Source organism: Plasmopara halstedii, assembly GCF_900000015.1.
Source record: "Plasmopara halstedii genome assembly, contig: Scaffold_526, whole genome shotgun sequence".
NCBI lineage: Eukaryota > Oomycota > Peronosporomycetes > Peronosporales > Peronosporaceae > Plasmopara > Plasmopara halstedii.
The window spans coordinates 1,436,569-1,456,264 of record NW_020187446.1 but is presented as its reverse complement, the minus strand read 5'-3'; the positions used below and the strand labels follow the sequence as shown (position 1 = coordinate 1,456,264).

Sequence of the window (19,696 nt, the reverse complement as noted above, 5' to 3'; positions counted from 1 at the left end):
TACTTTTGTCCAGGGTCAGAGTGATGGTCGCTTCTTGATCTCCGCAACGAAAAATTGTTTGTGAAAAAAAATGATATGCTCCTAAAGTGCTTTGTCTCAATAGCGTTTCTACACGGTTTTAGGGTATTTTGCTAAAATTGACGTAAAAATGAGAGAAATAGTCATGGCTACATATTCTTGGCCAGCACTGTACAACGTGGCCAAAAAATCAGTTCAAAGGTTATGTTTTTTCGACGACCGCAGCACGAACAGAGGCTTCATTCGCAGGCAAGATCAAAATATGTTCTTGTTGTTTCAGCCGGTAGGTCAGATCCAAGCTTGACTGAACAGCACTTTTATATGAAGGTTATAAATTCTCGCACGACGTATAAATAATTGATTGCAATCATTTGTTAAAAATATAGCTAGATTAATGATACGACAAATTGCCAGGTCATCACCGACAAACCATATATTGCAAATTCGGTTATGCACGATACTTCGTGGCAATTGCTATGAGAAATTTTTAAGGAAAAATACATTTCGGGCGAATGCTAAAGCAGTTTACATGAATTCAATCGGCTCATACACGTGGGCCTTCGTCGCGGAACGATCATCACCCGTCAAGTCAAGCTCGACATTCACGCAGAAAAGGGAATTGTTGCTGTCGTCGTCGCTCTTCAGTACGATCTCGTAGTTGCCTGCGGGAGCAATTACGGGCAGATTCACGTCAACCTTCATGTCCGAGCTCTTTCCCTTGTTCACGGGACAGGCAAAGCCGTGCACATCGATGTGGCCCAGGCCAAGCGGAAGAGGAATATGACTATCGCCGCAAAGCTTGCCCGAATGTCCAAACACCTGCATGTCAGCGAGCTTCACTTGCAGTTGAAAGTTCGCCGACTCAAAGTCACGCTTCGAATTACCGTTCCCAAAGAATGCAATCGGTTGGCCGCGCTGAGGAGATGTCGGCGTCACCTCGAGATGCGAAAAGTCAAATATTGCACTGCTGACGTCGCCGCACTGTGTAATCTTCGCCGAAGAAAAAAGGTCAGCCAGATTCTTCGGACGGACATCGCGTGCTTCGTTGCCGAGGACCAACTCCATAAAATCATCGACATACTCCAATTGCGGCTCTTTAGAAGTCGTCTCAGTTTTATTCGTTGGCTCAATCTTTGAGGCCATTGTCGCAAACGGGTAGCTAGGCACAGAGGCGATACCGCACTGCCCAGCAGGCCCATTCTCTTCACGAGCAAGACGAATGTATCCATCCTCTCCCCACGAAGGCCCCCAAGAGTTCTTCACCTTCCAAAACTTTTGTCCGTCGTCGGATCCGTATCCCACAACAAGGACGCCGTGGTCCAGTCTCGTGCCACAAGTGAGATTGAATACTCCAGACTTGTAAAATTGAAACGCTTTCTGGTCAGCCTCAATAGCTACCGACACTGGTTGCTGCGACACCGCCACTTTCAAAGCGTGCTCGTCTTGTGCGTTGACATCCTGAAATCCAGTAACCTTTACAATGCTTTCGCAGTTGCGGCATACCTGAGCTTTCGCCTTGTATTCGTAATCATCCTCGGTGCAGATGCCTCCGTTGTCTTCGATCCATGTAAAGGCGTGGTCCATAAGCCCTCCGTTACAGCCCATGTCACCATTGTGATCGCAATCCACAAGTTCTTGCTCTGAAAGGCTGGGCAGCTTCCCGCTTGAAACAAATACGGCACCCTCCACAGCGCCCGTGGTGGAAAAAGCCCAACACGATCCACACATTCCCTGGTTCTTAACGGGCGTAACACCTCCTTTCTCTTGCCAATCCACAGCTTCAGCCACTACAAAATCGCTCCACAAATTATCGACACGCGAAGCCAGACGCTGCTCCAAGTAGCCTTCAGGCATGACAAAGCCTGTCATTCTAGAGTGGAATTCGTCAAACAACATGTGAGAATACTCGTTGTGTCCTAGTCTCACGCCAGTCCAAGCATTCTCAATATTGTGCTCAAGTATGTAAATGTCGTTAGCGACGTAATTTTCCAAACGCTTTGCGAACTCAAGCGCATTAGAGAATGAGATGCCGTAAGTTTTCATCCACTCTGAGAACTCCCGCTCATATTCAAGGGGTGTCTTCAGCGCATCCGTAAGTGCGAGACTAGTAGAGAGTAAAAAGGAAATAGAGGCAGCGCGCATACTTCTTTCAGCGAGGAAGAATGATGGTCAGATCTTCTTCGTGGCGGAAAGACTTGTGATGAGAGCAGATGCGGCCGTTGAAGTAGTTTTTACCTTGATCTTTGTATGGTAGTTAAAGCGCAGTAGAATCAGCCTTGGCTGTTTTCAGTAGCCAATTAGATTACGCAGAAAAAAAGTTATTTTAAGCCAATCGTATATATTTTTACTAAAAGTCCAGCCTCAAATTATGAGAATCGAGTGTCAGTGATTCCACTTACGTTGACGGCACTTGGGTTCCGATTGAAAGTTCGAGCAAGCAACTCCATCCTGCTTGCTTTGTGTGACAATCAATGATATCGCGCACATGTCGCGCGCAGTACTAACTACTACAAAGCTCTGACTCGTCACCGTATCATACGCAATGTTGGTTACGATTCTCACGGAGGCAAAAAGTGATTCTCAGCACGGTCTTGCCGTAATTGATCAGGCATTGACATGTCATTTTCTTGCTGATCTGCACGCGTCTTACTATTCGGTCGCTGACTTTTCCATATCGCACTACGCTTGTCATACTTCTTGACAAACGAGCGAATAGATAATAAGTAAAGAATATTTGTCTCAATGTATACTTCCATTCCAGGGTAAAATTTCTTGAGCGCAAGACAATATAATCAAAACTACTGATAGGATTCATCCAGTTATGGCTCAGAGCTGGTATATTTTAGAAAAACTAATCATGGGTGAGTGCATAATTAGTATTATTTGCTGAATTCTATTGTCGAAGACCTATGAATGTGAAAACTCTGTTTTTTCGCATAAGCGATCGTTTTGCACATAAACAGACGTTTACTCTCAATTGTGAAACCGTCATCCGACCTTGCGCATAGCGATTGGGTGAAACTTCTATCATCTGAAACGGTCGTCGGTCGAACAAACATTCCAGTTCCGCATTATCAGGCCTTCCCTCAAGTAAATTATTATGCCCGCATTCAAGCGCTTGCCTCAATCTCTACAACTCGCAATCGTTGACGCTGCACACCGTCGTGATCCCCCACTATCATCTCTCTGTCCTCGTATCGCACACGAACATCTTCTCTGCTCTATCTGCTTTGACATATTGAGTTTTCCCGTCACTTTGCCCTGTGGGTATGTGAGCAAATGTGTCTAATTGATGCAGTAGACTCACAATAATGTGGTTATAGGCACAATTTTGACCGAGGCTGCATTTTGACCGCTTGGGCGCACGAAACGTTAGCTACTCCCCCTATAGCTGCCAGTCGATTGGAGGATGAGATTGAAAGCTCTCGACAACGAGTGCAAAGTCATTTGTGTCCCTTGTGTCGACAACATACTGAGAATGAGGAGCTTCAGGTCAATCTGCTACTAAAAGATCTCATCGTATTGCTATATCCCTCAGAGACAAGAGGTGCTGCGACAATATCCAAGCAGCAGTGTTCTCACTTGACGTTGCCACCATCGCCCAGTGCAGCACTTACCACTAACACAGCCGCTTTAGCTTTTCGACGCCGACCGAATCTACGCAATTTTTTCTCTTTCCTCTATGTTTGCGCGGCCTCGGTCACGGACCCGCCAGGATTCGTGCTAGCTGTCCTCCTGTTGCTCATTTTGTTAGCTACTGCGTGTAATCCGCAGCCGGCTACGGCGCCTCCTGCAGCGTCAGCGATGATAATGTTCGACACGATGGACCGTGTGTGTAACGGGCTGTCGCTCATAATTCAACGGATTTCGATGCAGATGGATCAATTGGACCAAGTGTCACCATGGATTCGCCTGGTTTCGTTCATGCTTTAATGCTACGAGAACGAGCCGGCATGCATATATTTATATCACCATACCCAAGAACGAAGCAAGAGAATAAGGTGTATTTATGTAAGCTAACTCACTTCGACAATAAAAACTTCTACGAAAAGTTAAGTTTAGTAGCGCAAACTGCAGAAGCACGCTACCCCTGCTTTGATCCAGTATTCTTGGTCGGCAAAAAGCACTTGGGCATTAGTTTCAGACACGAGCGAATTGCGAAAGATGGTGGGTTTGTTAGACGGAATTTCAAGCCACATGATGAAGTTAGTGGAATGGCCCGTGGTCGATAAAGTTCCGGTTCGAGTTAAAATTTTGTACACAGGGCATCGATAGATGCCCTTCTGCGGTGGATCACGGTTCATTTGCGGGAGCAAATGAATGACAGGCATTTTTGCAAATAATTCACGTGGTAACGGATCGTCCAAGGCTTTCGTCTCTGAATTCCAACGAGCACCTTCCAAAAACAATCCGTATGTGTAATACCCATTATCCGGTGGTGTTTGAAGCTGTTCAACACTCGCAGACATCATAATGAATTCAAACGAGAGCGAGTCAATCGGCATTTTGTACCGTCGGGCATGGTTTTGAATCGTGCCTGTCATAAAACCTTGCGGGAAAAAGAAGCCTGAGATCCAAAAGACGGCTGGAATGCCGTGTGAGATCCAATTCGAGATAAATGTTAAGCGCTCCAAGAGATCCGTCACCCAGGCACCAAGTGGTTTAAGTGACGGGTACGCTTTTGCTTCCCAGACAGCAGGAACCTTCTGGTCATAAAGTGATGCCCCCATGGCTTCGAGTTCGACAGACATGACCACAAGGCCCTTAAGTCCTTGCTGTACAAGGTGCAACGTACTTCTCATCACATCCAGCAATTTATTGAAACGTTCTACCTCTTGAGCCAACACAGTATTCATGGACTCGTCATAACACACGGGATAGACCGCCTGTACTTGCTCTAGATCGAATTGAGGCGGGAGCTGTGATGCGATTGCTTGCGCTGCTTCAGCAATAATTTCTTCTTGTTGTTTACCTCCACCAGAAATAACTCGTGGCTGCAATGACAGCAACAAATCGAACGCCTCGTACGCCTCCGATTGAGCACAGGTGATGTTGGCATTCTCATGCATGCCGAAGACTTCGGGTTCAAGATTCATTGGCAGCGAGTCGATATAATTCATATAGTCCTCATAGGCATTTCGTGGGTCACAATCTAGTGAGTGGTAGAGACCACTTTTTGAAAATGCGTATCCTTTGTGAAGAATGTCTTCTTTGAAAAATGTCATTAGAATGACATCTGAGGTTCGCATATCCTTATCGTCTGTGATCCGTCCTCCATAATTAATGGTAGATGTCATCACTTGTAGCACATCAAATGGCACATAATCATAAGTGTCCAGGAACATTTCAAGCTGAGCTACGCTTATGTCTAAGTCTGTCTCGTTAAATTGATACGGAATATTCCATCCGAGAGCGCCAAAGCGCTTCCGCTCACACACAATGGCGTGATAGAAACACAATCCAAACAGCAGCTTTCGGAAAACGTCAGGTTTATGTGTTGCTTCAAGTCGCGACGGATCCAGTTTGTAATACGTGTTTTTGAGATTCGCACGCAGACCTTTAGGCGCCTCTTTTGTCATCTTGACACCATTTTGAAGCACCGACGGAGGGAATACAGGTGTTGGCATACTCGTGAGCCACAATCGAAAACTCTCGTGTACCTTTGCTGGATCAAGCTCCTCGCAAATTCGTTCGAGATCAGGCATCCAGCTAAGAGCCAAGTGGCAATTCTGGAGAAGTACCCACTCTCCTTTAATCGTCGCACTCTCAATAAGACGTGCAGCCAAGTTGCCTTGACCTTGGCCCAATGCAATCGACTTCACTTTACTCTCCATGCTCATACTTATGGCAAAGCCGTGCAGATCCTTTGCTGGATCGGATCCTTGGGATAATACAAATATAATAGGTGTTGTGTGACTTGAATCTTCAAACGTACTTGCGAGGTCAAAAAGCGGTGGTTCAATAAACTTCTTGCCTAACTTTACACACACCAAATTTTGAATGCCAGCCATTATCTTATCAGGACGCAAGACGCGTAATAAACAAAGTCTTTGAAAATCATCTAATTTCGACAAAACTGCACCAGGCAAAGCCTGATTTTCCGGGTCTGCTGAATCAAAGATTGCACGGAAAACAGCTACATATCTCGAAAATTCAGTCTCGAGACCATTAAACGCAGGAAAAGTCGCAAGTGCACAAATCTGTTGCCATGCATGCGCTTCGAGCCATCGCGCTGCCGGATTTTCCGCTTCGATGGGGGAGCGTGTGCTCGTGCTCATTCCAGAGAGTAAGAAGCGCCACTCGCCCATATCCACGTCATTGTAGCCTTGCATAATCTTGATCGTCAGCAAGAAAGAAAAAAGCAGCTTGTGCTTTCCAAAAAGAGAACGGCTGACATTCTTGTAAACTGACAGGGTGAAAAAGTCGTTCAGCTCAGTGACTCGAGTCTCTAAATGAGTTGAAGGCTTTGCTGCCTGAATACTACGCACAAACAGGCCGGTAAACCACGTTAGCGAGTACTGATACATTGGGTCAACAAGAGCGAGATCGGCGATACAAAAGAACAGTAATGCTGCACGGAAAGCCACAGGACGGTATCCCTCACTACGGGCGTCAATCTCGCGTTCCGTTTCTTCTGCTTCACGAATCTTTGCCATCACGACGGTTGATGTCTCTTTTGCAGAAGCCAGAGTATCCATTAGATTTGTATCGTCCAGAATATTACCTTCTGAGTGAGACAGGAGGAATAAAATCTGGTTTTCAATCTCGTAAAGCTGTCGCTGTCCTTCTGCATTTGATACCACTAATGCATTCTTCTTGGCTGCAAGTTCAGGGAGCTCTTTAAGCACAACGACACCTAAGAGCTGCTCCTCGAGGCCTTTCATAGTAATTGTGAAGTTGAGCAAACTAACCTTGACGCAAACTTCAGGAGCATAGTGCGGATTGGACAGTTTGGTAGTGACAAAAAACCGAAAGCTGTCGTTAAATGGAATGACATTCTCTCCCAGTCGAATCATGTCCTGGCCTCCCTGTTTGAACTTTTGTTGTAGCAAAATCGGCTCTAGTGCAGCATCCAGCTCTTCGCCGACATTTTCCAGCAACACCCACTTGCCAAATCGAAGGCCATTCTCTAGGATGCGAAGGAATCCGCGATCCGATTGTTTGACAACGTCCATTCCATTTTCGCATAGTATTTTGTCTTTCCCTAAATTCTTTATAAACCGATTCGCTTGACCTTGTGGATCGATCAATAAAGGCCACCGTCGCGCACGCCCCATGATAATACCATTCTGAGTTGACACAGTATCAGTAGGCAGTCCAGCAATCTGCCAGGCGCGTAGTTTGACGGGATCCTGCAACGTGCGGATTAAATCGCATCCTGGAGAGTGCGGCACGTGATGTTTCACGAGAGCATTGTGCCACGATGCCACGAGTTGCTCACGAAACTCAGCCGTGAAGGCACCAAGATAGCTAATCGTACCAGCGGACACTAGCACATCTCCAGTGAGATTTAGCCCGTCAAGCGTAAGCTGAGCAATGGTCTCTTTCCAACGTGCTTCTTCGCCAGCTAGTCCGCCAATAAGCCGTTCTGCATTCTGAAGCTGAACTTGACACTGCACAACTTTCTGTCCAAGCTCTTCTTTCTTTGCAACAGCGCTTTTATACGATTGTTCTAAGTCAGCAAGTCGGTTGGTAACTTGCTGCAAATTTGACTGCGCACTTTTTAAAATTGCTAGCGTCTCGTCAAGTTCGTTTTGGGCTTGTGCAAGCGCTTGTTTCTTTGGCTCGACGGCTTTTGCCACAAAATGATACGTATACATGGCACGCGCCCACATACAAATAGCTGTACAAGCTTTTGATGACTTCTCAATAGCTTCTGGTGTAAAGTTTGGATCATTCATACTTGGAGCAACCTTAGTTATGATGGCCTCGGGAATATTATCTTTTTCAAAGCCTAAAAGGTTCTCCAAGAACTTATTAGCATTTGAAAGCACCACTTTCTGAACTACTTCCCAGTAATCACTGATTTTCTTTCCAGGTCGATCTGGATCTGGCCTATTTGCAGGTTTGTGACCTAAGAGAACACACACCACTTCCATCGTCAGTTTCACACCAGCGGGTGGTGTTTTCAATGCTTTAACTTCGTCAATATCTGACTTTTTAAGCCGATTTAAACACTCCAAGGCTGACTCCAGCGCGGGAAGAGCAGCATCGAGGTCACGCTGTGCCGAGTCTGCTATTTCTTTCGTCGCATTCGCTTTAGAACTAGCCACTGCTTCTTCCTTTTCAACTGTGGACTTCGTCACATCTGCTTCAGCGCTATCGCTGGCAATCTGCAACATCATCTCTTCTACCTCCGCTTGAGTTGCAGCCAGAACAGGCTGAAGCTCCACGAGCTCAGCTTGCATGATGGCTACAATCGCCTTGGTTTCAGACAAAATGTTCATGCCATTTTGCAAGCGACTGCGCATCATATTGAGCTCGTCCCGTTTTGATACAAGAACGGACTTGAAAGCCGACAGTAATTCCAGGTAACTGGTCGGGGTGACGTAAAAGTATCGTCGCAACCGGTGATAAAACTGTTTTGAGGCTAACTCAACGCTTTGGTGTACATTCTTAAAAGATTCGACAAGTGCAGGAAGCTTTTCACCAAGGCCTAAATTGCTATCGCCTAGAAAAGCAGAGGCTACAGAATTGAGAGCCTCTGCAGGCCATTCACTGAACCAGTCAATAGTTGAGCAGTTGACTAGCGAAGGGAACATTCGCAAACGATCACGGAAACGGCCACCTAACGGGCTCATGCAGATGACCAGGTGAATATTTCGCCGCACACGGTTGACATATTGCTGGAAAATATTTGATTTTGTCAGAGAAAGTTGTTGTTTCTGACAGTCCACTTGGCATGCCGTGACAATTTGATCTAGATCTTCAGGTCCATAGAGATTTGGCACGTTACCAGCATTAAGTATCCCATTAAGATCTTCGAGCATTGTCTCATTTACTACTTGCACATCCGAGAAGAGGAAAACAACCGGCATATTTCGGAGACCTGCAAGCAGCAAACACTTTTTGACATCGTCTCGCCATTCCACAATACCATATCCCTTGACAATTTCTACTTGAAAACACTTGTACCCAGCCATAAATGTAGCTAGTTTCGTAAGACTTTGACGGCCACTCCCACCCACACCGAGCAACAAAGCATTGCCCATTGGCTGTCGAATGATGCGGGAAATTCGAGAGACATGCTCCACAGCATCCATAAACAAAACAAGCGACATAGGAGACTTGCTCTCAGCATTGTAATCGAGCAGATATCCGTCCATAATGTTCAACAATTTGTCCACATCGACAACTTCTTCATAGATCTTTGGATCAGCCCCTGGAACCAGGTAATCACCGTATATAAGGTGTTCACGAGTCACAACTTGACTGACTTCACGCTCAAAATATACTTTAACGGTTGAGCCCATAAGGTTGCGAAACCAGTCGTGATCTTGCGAGGACACCATCCGATCTTCGTATACTCGTTTGCACTCATGCACCCACAAACGTATAAGTGAGTCTGCGTTCAGGATGCGCCGATTATCGCCCGTCAGGACACCTTGGAAAACCTTTGCAAGATCACGTAAGTTGAAGGTATAGTGTGATTTGGCTGGCGTCGGAAGAAGTTCTTGGCAAATCGTATTGTAGACGCTTATAGAAGCCTTAACGACATTTTCCGAAAGTCGAGCGACTTCAGTTGGAAATCCAGATCCCAAAAAATTGCCAAGGATTGTACTAAAGATGATCATTTTGCTATCATCACCCAATTCAGCGTAACCGACCACATTGAAATGGCGTACCAAGCGTGACGTGATTGGGTTCCGTCCACCTCCAGGAGGACCCATAGAAGCAACGAATAGAATGTCAATGATGCTACGAAAGACAAGTAATTTACGGTCGTACCAGCCACCTTGGTCAAACCACTGGCGTAATAATTCCAGTGGAGGTTGTGCAAAGTACTTTTCACGCTTAGGCATGTTCAGATCATCCACATAAACGATGTGCTTTTTTCCTGCTGGCGGTCCATACACACCCTTACGACGCTTTTCCATCTTAGAATCTAGCATGTCTTGAGTCTGGTTTGCTGATGTTTGCGCGGAGAAAGTGATTGGAATGGGGATATAAGCTTCAGCGGGTAAAGCCTGAAGATATCGCATAATATTTACTGTCTTGCCCGTTCCAGTTCCTCCGACCATGCAGACATGCTTCCCAGCACCTATTAACCGTTCAAGGAGATAGCTGTTACGTACAGAATCCGCAGTAGGCACGACGATATCAGCAAAAGACGAATTGGGAGGAATCTTGTATGGAGTGACAGTGCTCATCCAGAGTACCCAGTTGTGACTGGAAAGCTGGTAGCAGTAGTCGTAAACAAGTCCAGAAGAAGGAATTGCGGGTCGGCAATTGTTTGCCATCAAGTCACTCCTCAGAAAATTGTCGAACCGAATCCGACCAGCGTCATTTGTTGAAGCCCCAACTGACCAAATTAATGCAAAGATAAACAGAGGCTCAATATCGTCTTGAAATTGAGCATCGGGTGTTACTGACGCTGGAAGAGGCTCACCAGTACCATCAACAACTATTTCACGGAACGGGTCCAGCGTACAGTCTAGAATGTTCATAAGACTTCGCGCAAGATTATTATCTGTTGTAGGAACTAGCTCACCCAGAAAAGAGCGAACGAATGTTACAGCTGAGTACAGATACACGTCAAAGAGGCGCATGAAAATGTGTGCGAATGGTGTCACAGACCTTGGCAAATTTTCTACCCATGAATCAACTAAAGGGCTAAGACCCAAGGTGCAAGGCTCCATGTAAACCATCCCCGTCCGACTCACAGTGGCCGGCGACGCTACTAAAAGATCTTCAACCTCAAACATCATTGTCATCTGCTGAGACATCAGCAGCATTTCACCACTATTCAGACACAGCTTCTTATTGTCATCAAGGACTGTGTTCATATTTTCGATCCAGATGGCATCAACTGGTCCGTCAAAAATCACCCATTTGCGATCGGGCTTGGTATCACTGGCAGCTGTCCGATAAAGTGTTGACAAGATGCCATCCTGCCACTCATGCGTACTTGTATCGAACTCACCATACAGCTGTCCCATTGTAATTGACTTCGGATTAAGCTGGTATTTGATCACTTTCTCGAACGCAAAACCACATTCACCCCGTCGCTTGAGTTCTGTAAGGGCGTCGGCGAGTACTGCGATGTTGCAAGACTTTCCTCCTCCTGTAGCGCCAACAACCATCAAACCATGTCGCACGACAATCGTCTCGTACAGTTGAATGCACTTTGTTAAAAAGTACGGCACGGGCTGCAAATTTAAACGACAGGTCTGTAGTTTTATCGCGCTAATAAGGGCTCCGAGGTCTAAAGTTGGGCGGCATTTTCCCGGAAAGAGATCGCTGATAATACCATTGAACAATGGTATATCGTGTGCCAGAAATTTTGGAAGATTAACATCTTGTAGTGCACGTAAGAGTAATACCTCCTCATCCATATCGGGGTCATCGCGTTTGAGGTTCCCAGCAGCCGTAATTACTGTTTTGACAGCACGCATACCGTAATCATAGTGAAACTGAGATGATAGTTGCTCTGAGCATAATTTGAAGGTTGTCACCATTTTCGCACCAAGTGCACGTGCGTCAGAGAAACCATAGGCGAAAAACATAATTTCGCCAATAAGCGCATAATCGGGTACCATCATTGCGACAGGACGAAACAGAGCTGCAAGCGAGTCGGGCAATTCACTCCGTCCAGCATATCCAGGATTCATCGTGATAAAGACGCCAAATTGATCATTAAGTATGATGTCAGAACCTTCAAAGATGATGCGCGTATCGCCGCGACGAATGCCTAGCTGCAAAGTCACCACTTGTTGGCCAACAACAGACAACACTTCTATGTCTATCCGATTAAATTCATCAAAGCAAGCCCAAGCTCCACATGATGCCAATCCCTTGAAAAATTTTCCCATGGCAATGTAGTCCAGACCATCAGAGCAATTGAAGACAACACACTGCTTTGCCAGCGCTTTTGCTAGATCTTTTGTCGTTTCAGTCTTTCCAGTTCCAGCAGGTCCAGCAGGAGCCCCACCGAGGATCATTTGTAGAGCTCCCATTAGAGTCAGATAACATTTATCCGTTAGTGGCGTGATTACCAAACGGAACGAATTGCCAAGGTACTCGTACCCATACGGTCGACGTGACGTCACAGCCTGAACCCACAAATTCCTGTTCGTCCAGTAATACTTTAGCTGGGAGCTCCATAGAAAATCTCCCTTTGATTCCACGTTTTGTGTAACCAGTTTGTGAGTCACATCTCGAGCGTGCACATCAATCACCGTCAGCGCTCCACAAGTGATGCGAGCCATATTGTCCAGATTCCCACGCACCAGAGTAACCATATCAGCGAGCTGGCCCAGCTGTCGAGTCATCATCTTTCGCACACCTTCACGTCCGTCTGCATCCATGGCTTCCTCCATCTCGCGCGTCCAATGCATTTGGCTACCATTAAGAACGCACATTCCAGGCCACTTTTGAATCCAAAGCACGCGATCTATTTCTGTGTAGTTTGCAATAGCGCGCTCCATGATATCACGTATCGACGTCTTCATCATGTTTTCCACTTCCATCATCCACTGTTCCACATCCTTGCCCTTCGGATCTACTACACTCGTAAGGGGAACTTTTTCCCCTTCAGCTGATATGATGGCACTAATTTTTAGATCATCTTCAAATGTGACTTGGACGATACCTTCAAAGCATTTTTTTAGGTGAGGCTGCACGAGTTTAACATCCTTAGACTCCGATAAGATGGACAGTAACTCGTCGTTTGAAAGAAAGTAGAATCGCGCAAATGCCGACCGTTTGACCTCAAGATAGTCGCTCAACCCTTTTTGTACCAGCTCTAACAATTGGTTCGACTCGCGAAGTCTCTCCAAGAGCTTTTGGCTAGAACAGAACTCAACACACTTTGGCTTAGCCTTTGCAGAGGCTAAAGTTTGGCGCCAGTATTTATCCACTGAGCTAAAGCGTTTTCCCTCAGCAGGAAGCTGTTTATTAATGTCGGGCGATTCGAAAATGGGCTGCAGATACAGCCACTTCTGCTGTACTGCAATCCACTCTTCTAACACCTCTGATATGAGCTGAAGAGTTACATTCCATTCGGCAATTTCTTCCTCAAACGTTCGTTTGAATGTCGAAGACATTATGGCTTGAGTCATTGTAATATGCTCATCTAAAATCGCTTGAATTTCATCCACGCCTTTGATCACGTAAGTTCCTGTCTCACGGTAAGCTGCGATATGCAGGTCAACAGCTTCCCAGGCTCCTTTCATCGTTCGTAACGCTTGCTCAATCTGAAATTCCTTCCCAGCACCCTCGGCGATAGACACAATGTCATCGATACGATCCAGTAAGTTGAGCTGAAATACATTAGTTAGCGTGAAATTTTCGTCGATTTCTAGTGCAAAGCCGAGAGTTTTGCTCAAGTCTTCCCAATGACGCTGGCGCATACCAGGGTTTCGCAGAGCAACAAGAAGCGGTACGTATGGCTTAAAGATGGAGATTTGCTCTTTTACGGTCGCTGCGATGGTTGCACATGCTTCATTATTGTTATTGCTAAAGAATTTATATGCCTTCTGGATTCCACTACTGTATCCATCCACAAGCTTTTCGACTTGTTCGGCATCAATGTTGCCAAAACTTCCTTCAGTCCACAATTTTCGACTCTGAATCCAATTAGACGACGTGGACCAGAGCAGAAAATAAGGCTCAAATGTCTTCTTTGCATTTGCTAATGCATCATACGAAGTCACTTCGAGTCCAAAAAGTGCTTCCCGGGTATTGAATAGCATAGAATCTTGTTGAGCTTGCTCTAGCTTCCGCTCGATAGCCAAAGCATGATGTGCCACGTCTTCTATAAAGGCCAAATTGTCGTAGCGAGAAAATGTCTGAATTTCGTCTTGCAACCCTGCTAAGGTCTTTTCAAATCGTTCTTGTTCGGACTCCATCTGTTTCGCAAACTTGTTCTTGCGCTCTTCTAGTGCTTGTTGAAAGCGCGCACTTTGAGCTAGAATATTGGAGGGTGCGCCATGCACTTTCCACATAAGACGCAAGTGCTCGTCGCTTAAATAACGATGAAATTCATCGATGAGAGCATTGTCACGCATCATTTGATCGATTTCATCTTGCAATGGGGCTAGAAGTGCAGGAAGGCCAGTGATATATTCTTGCAAAGCTGATAAGCTCTCGATATCCTTTGGTGTCGACGACAAATCTTGATTAATTGCGTCAAATTTGCTCGAGATCCGTGTCGCTAGCTGGAAACAGTATGTTACGTGGGCGTCAAGTAACCCGGCAAAGCAGTCCCGGTGTTTTTTCGCCAGCAAAAAGCGAATATTGGTCAGCTCAACTTGAAATAATCCAAGATTAACTGCACGAGATGGAATAGTATTCAATATCTTCTCTTCTTCCACACGGTGATAAGTTAGTAATCGCCGAAGTTCGTTCAATTCCATGGGAGGATGAATCGCAGCAGATTTATCGTCTCTGTCCTCAAGTATATCTTCAGGTTGTGCAGATATGATCGTCTTCAGATAAGTATCGACGTCAAGATTAAGCAAGGTAACGTACTGGTCAAACTGTCGATAGTACTCCAACAGCGGCTGAATAGCTCGCTTAACAATGACTTCCACACGTTCTTTGTAACTAACTACTGATTGTGCAGAATGTTGTATACATGCAAAACTCTCTTGGTCGGGCCAAAAAATTCGATCCATTACAAGTCTTTCCACCACCTCAAGCGCTTTAAGACGATCAAGAAAAACATCAAGTTGACCGACAACTGCATTCAAGAATTCCTCTGGTTTCGTTGCATATTCAAACCTGCACCCTTCTTGGAGAGGTACAGGCATTATCGGACACTGCGCTGATCGATCCTGACTATTGACTAAAACCCATTCTTGAATCTCTGCAGCTCGCTTATCTACTTCATCCTGGTTTAAAATATATTTCTCTGAGGAAATAATCAAATCAACTCGAAAGAAAGGTTGATGTGTTAGTGCGGAGTGATGAATCCACTCGACCTCTTGTCCTTTTGTATGCTCCGGGGTTAACAGAAATTCGCAAGTATCACATGGTCCCCGTATCAAGACATCGTATCCCGCCATGTCCTCTACAAATTGTAAGTAGCTTTTAAAGTTCTGCCGGATGAGCAGCTGAAGGGTATCATCCACCATATAATTAACGCGTTGCAGAAAGCGGCATAGTGGCATTTCCAGGTATTTTAGTCGATTGGACTCTGCTGAATTAAATAGCGGATTCTTTGCCTCTATTAAGTGCTGCTGAATGCGCTTTGCTGCTAACCGCGTCCAATTATCCCGCATAAAACGCAGAGCTATGTGACTCATTTGAGCATGCAACGAATGAAACTCAATCAGCGAGATACTTTTAGCTCGTGGTCGAGCACCAACACCAAAGCCGATCTCTGTAGGCTGCTGTTCCATTAGCAGCTTCTGCGTGCCCACGTCAACACAGGTACGACGGACATCGAGCAACGCATTCACCGCAAATGACATGTTAACAAACTGATTTGTTGCAATATCTAATAATTTGCGATTAAAATCGTAGCGTGGTACTGAGATGACTCCGAACGGGGGCGGAGGTGGCGTAAGTGATTTCTTGGGCAGTTTAAGCTCAATAAACTCTGTTTGAATGCCTTCCACATTAGTTTCAAACAGGAGTTTGTTCATCGTGTATACATAGTCAGCATTTACTTCTTCCAGCAATGTCGATGAGCCAATATTCGACGATAGAACTGACGACGAGAAAGTAAGATGAAATATGTTAGTGATGATCTGTGAGTCCAGCTGAGTGTCTGAACTAATTGGCATGCATTTTACGTATAGCGATTGCCGCAACAGCGCCTCAGCTTGCTCACGACGATGGACGGCGCGTATGATACGCTGGACGAAGGCCTTGCAGTCATCCGTCTCCAGGCACAAGAGACCTCGGTGCATTAATGGCGATCCAACGCGATTCCCAGCAGACCAGGAGACAATCAAGCGATCAAGTGACACGTCAAAGGCTGTCACCGTGCAACTAGACCAACCTCCTGCGATACCAGTAGTGTCATCCAGCGGGAGACCAACTGCTTTGATCGGTAAATGATTGATCAGGTCTGCATGCTTACCAAACAAGCAAGTGTCTTCCTCAATATCAAAATAGCACCACAATGGCACAAATGAGTCTGTAATGCATGTGTACGGATCATTATTCCTCGTTGCATGCGAAATCGAAGAAGTGATGCCTGAATGGCCAAGCCAATCACGAGGACATTTAATTTCCAACCAATCCGCTAGAGCAGCTCCCGACAAAGTACCAGGTATCGTCCTATTCACTCGATCACTTAATGAGGGAGTATGTGCTTGTTTAGCAGCTCTGTGTGGTCGCAGACTACGTTCAGCGGGGCTTTTGTGAGTCGAGAGTTTAGATGGCCGAGTGTGGGTTGACAAGACTGCTGTCGAAGATTTTAATTCTTTAGTTTCGAGAAACGATCCAAATGCTGACTGTGTTGAGCTGGTGTCATGTTGGTCATACTTGTCTAGCGCCTGAAGTATGAAGCTTAAAGACGCCGCATTTGCAGTCTACGGTGCATTCAACAGTTTGATTTCACCCGCTGATACATAAGCAAGCGATTTTTCAGCATATCCTTACCTCATTTGACTTGCGCCTGCTCATAATATAAAGCACGTGGGCGTCCCTTTGTCGTGCTTTGTTTTGGTGTCGTTTCGTGACTATTCGAGGCGAAGTTAGAGCCAACTAATGATCAGCAACGATTTTGACTACATCAACATTGAAATCAACTACAAATTTACGGACAATGATGAAGGCGGCAGCGACGATAAATTACGTTGCTGCTTTAATTTCAGACGTATCAGACGACAACTCGTCCGATTTGCTTGTTGCTATCAGTAATTGCCTCAGCTGTAGCTCCAAAGCATTCTGTCGAAATTGCTGAGAGTAGTATATTGCTTGCTTGATGTAAGTCTTCACTGCTGTCGGACCACCCTTCATCGATCGAAGGCCACTTAGAACAAATTCTTTTTCCTATGAAGAGATAAAAAAGTTTGAATAACCTTTCAAGATAGCACACAATATTTGCTCGTCCTACCTGCTGCGTGATCGAGCGCGCTTTGATTAGGCGAATAATCGTACTCCATGATTCCCAATTCTCTGCTAAGATCCCGTAAACGTGCTGAACAAAGCTGACGCTCTTATCGTTCTCGACAAAATCGCCATCGTGGAGAGGTATTCCCAGCATTTGTGCAGCCTCTGCCTTTACAGAATAATTCGATTCCACCGAGCTGTCCGTCAGCCCGGAATCGCCACCATCACTTCGATCAGGCGACGACACGGTTGAAGAAGTGCTAGAAGCAGATGAGTGGGATGGCGACCCAGGTGAAGATTTAGAAGACGGAGAGCCATGCACTCGAAGTGAGCGCTTCGAGTGCTTTTTGTCGCGCTTGAGTTGGGATAATCGCTTTCGCGTACGTTGGCGCTTGGGTGAATGGCCTCCTAATGCCGCTGCTTCATCAGCGGCCTCGCCTTGATACACATTGCTGACCTTCGAAGAGCTTTTTTTGTACGGATTTCCCAAATTAAAGCACAATTGGCGTCGTCGCAGTCCTGATGGAGTGTCTTCATCCGGCTCTGCTTCAGTCAAGGGATTTCGAAGAGCTTCTTTTTTTACAAGTCGGGATTCATAGTCACTCATCATATCAATCGGTTGACAATGCTTTTCATCCTCCTCTACAGCACGCCAACTTGGCGTCAGCTTTAGAGGCACGGAGTCATCTTTTGATATCGTCACACGAGGGAGTGCTATCTGAAATTGAAGCTTCGAGCTTTTACCAAAAAACAAATCCTTGCTCTTTCGGTGCGCAGCACGCAGATCTTGTAGTGACATATTGGCAACAGCATCCAACGTCGCGTCCGTCGAATTTGCTCCAATTGCGTCTTTATTTCCATTAGGTGACGCAGATGGAGACGATTCGGGAAGACTGCTGTTTCGCAAGGCACTCGACGAATCGTTTCGACTGGTTCGAGAGAAAAGTTTGTTGTTGCTGTCGCTCTCTGCAATAGCTTGCTCGCGTAGTCGATTCAAATAGCTAGAGACCTGGTAACTTCGCCCTGAATCTTGAACCTCTGATACCATATCGTGCAGATTGTATTTACGTAGCGCCTTCTTCAAGGGAGCATGATAGTATAGCGGACAGCTACTTAAATACGCTGAAAATGACTCTCTCCACGAGGATGGCATAGCCTTGGCTTGAAACATCCATGTGCCTGTCGCTGAGTTGATATTTTGCCCACTCGCCTGGTACACTCGCGCAACTTCCACTAGCAAAGAGAAAAGCTTGGGAAAGTTATATGGTAATAGCACAAGTACCGCGTTCGAGGAGGGTAAACCAGGGCCAGAATTGGGCGCACGTAACATCCCAATGGGATCTCCTAGACGTCCATCTCCTTTGCTGCCTTGCACATACACCAACCAGCGTTGCCCACGACCCGGCGAAGGAATAATCGGCGTCTCGAGCACATAATTATCTGCTGGAAACTTGAGCGTATCGAGCAGCATATGACTCGTGGCCGCTTCGATTGCATTCTCCACAGTACGTGTATAAACTAACGTTGGATGAGCTTCTCGCGCTGGTAGTGTGACAGTATTTCGATCGAGCCAAAACGCTTCGGCTACTGGCCAGCAAAATTCCTTCCCATTATGAATGGGTGCGATAATGTTTCTTGTGACCGGAGTCTCTACTTCTCCCTCCAGAACGTCACATTTAAACTTGACCACAGCTCCAGCTTTAAGCTTGGAAATGATCTGATCGATACTCTGTTCCACTGCAGGCTTGGATGTCGCCATGTAAAGCATCCCACCCGTGGCTTCACTGAGCGCCATTAAGTCTGCAGGAACGCTCGGTTGTGCTTTAACACCAGTCATGGTGGCTGACAGCTTAAGAGCAATTGTAAAAAGCCGCTGATCCCATCTATAAGGCTCAAGTGTCAAATCCGCCCCCACAGCATTTGACGGCGTGATTGTAAGAGTGTCTTGAATCAGGCCATCGGCACTGGAAAGATTGGTGGCGTCTGTAAGTAGCACACAAACAGATACGTTTGTGTTCCAAGGTGCACGACCTAATCCATAGCTATCCCAATTAAATTGAAGACGGATCTGATTCATGAGCTCAAAAGCTTGTTTCAGCGCAGCGCCTACGTCGCTTAGATCCGTAGCGCGCAAATTTTTAAGCTCAGATAAAAAAACCTCCTTATTTGTAGATTGATCCCATCCCACGCGCACGCGGCCGCTGTAGGGCGTTGACTCCGTACTCTTAGTTCCACCATTGGGACGTCCGTCGTGTCCACATGAGAGCAGCATGAAATGGTGTTGATAGCGCCGGCTTGGGTCGCGGACACGCTTCACAAAGCGCTCTACTGCCGACTTGGCATAATCCAACAAAGTCATACCAGAGCTCGTGCTCTGATTCATAGACGCACTCGTATCGAGCACGAACGTTACCAGCATCTTTTCAACGATACAGAAATTTTACATTTCTAC

General features: G+C 46.0%; 4 protein-coding genes across 4 annotated transcripts; 1 reads left to right on the top strand and 3 right to left on the bottom strand.

The window, feature by feature from the left end:
• Positions 1-543: 543 nt before the first annotated feature.
• PHALS_11326 (cysteine protease) lies at positions 544-2,160 on the bottom strand (the record flags this gene model as incomplete). Its single annotated transcript, XM_024726902.1, has 1 exon — positions 544-2,160. One exon carries the CDS (start codon positions 2,158-2,160, stop codon positions 544-546), a length of 1,617 nt encoding a protein of 538 aa, XP_024577533.1.
• Positions 2,161-2,309: 149 nt separating this feature from the next.
• PHALS_15492 (uncharacterized protein) lies at positions 2,310-3,117 on the bottom strand. The gene has a single exon (XM_036407468.1). It carries the CDS (start codon positions 2,772-2,774, stop codon positions 2,577-2,579), a length of 198 nt encoding a protein of 65 aa, XP_036263166.1. The 5' UTR covers positions 2,775-3,117; the 3' UTR covers positions 2,310-2,576.
• Position 3,118: 1 nt separating this feature from the next.
• PHALS_11325 (Predicted E3 ubiquitin ligase) lies at positions 3,119-3,951 on the top strand (the record flags this gene model as incomplete). Its single annotated transcript, XM_024726900.1, has 2 exons — positions 3,119-3,285; positions 3,342-3,951. The coding sequence occupies 2 exons, from the start codon at positions 3,119-3,121 to the stop codon at positions 3,949-3,951; spliced, it is 777 nt and encodes a 258-aa protein (XP_024577531.1).
• A 125-nt stretch (positions 3,952-4,076) lies between these two features.
• On the bottom strand, positions 4,077-19,663 carry PHALS_11324 (sporangia induced dynein heavy chain; the record flags this gene model as incomplete). The annotated part of the gene is made up of 5 exons (XM_024726899.1): positions 4,077-11,668; positions 11,705-16,721; positions 16,792-16,807; positions 16,988-17,184; positions 17,249-19,663. 5 exons carry the CDS (start codon positions 19,661-19,663, stop codon positions 4,077-4,079), a joined length of 15,237 nt encoding a protein of 5,078 aa, XP_024577530.1.
• Positions 19,664-19,696: the final 33 nt, after the last annotated feature.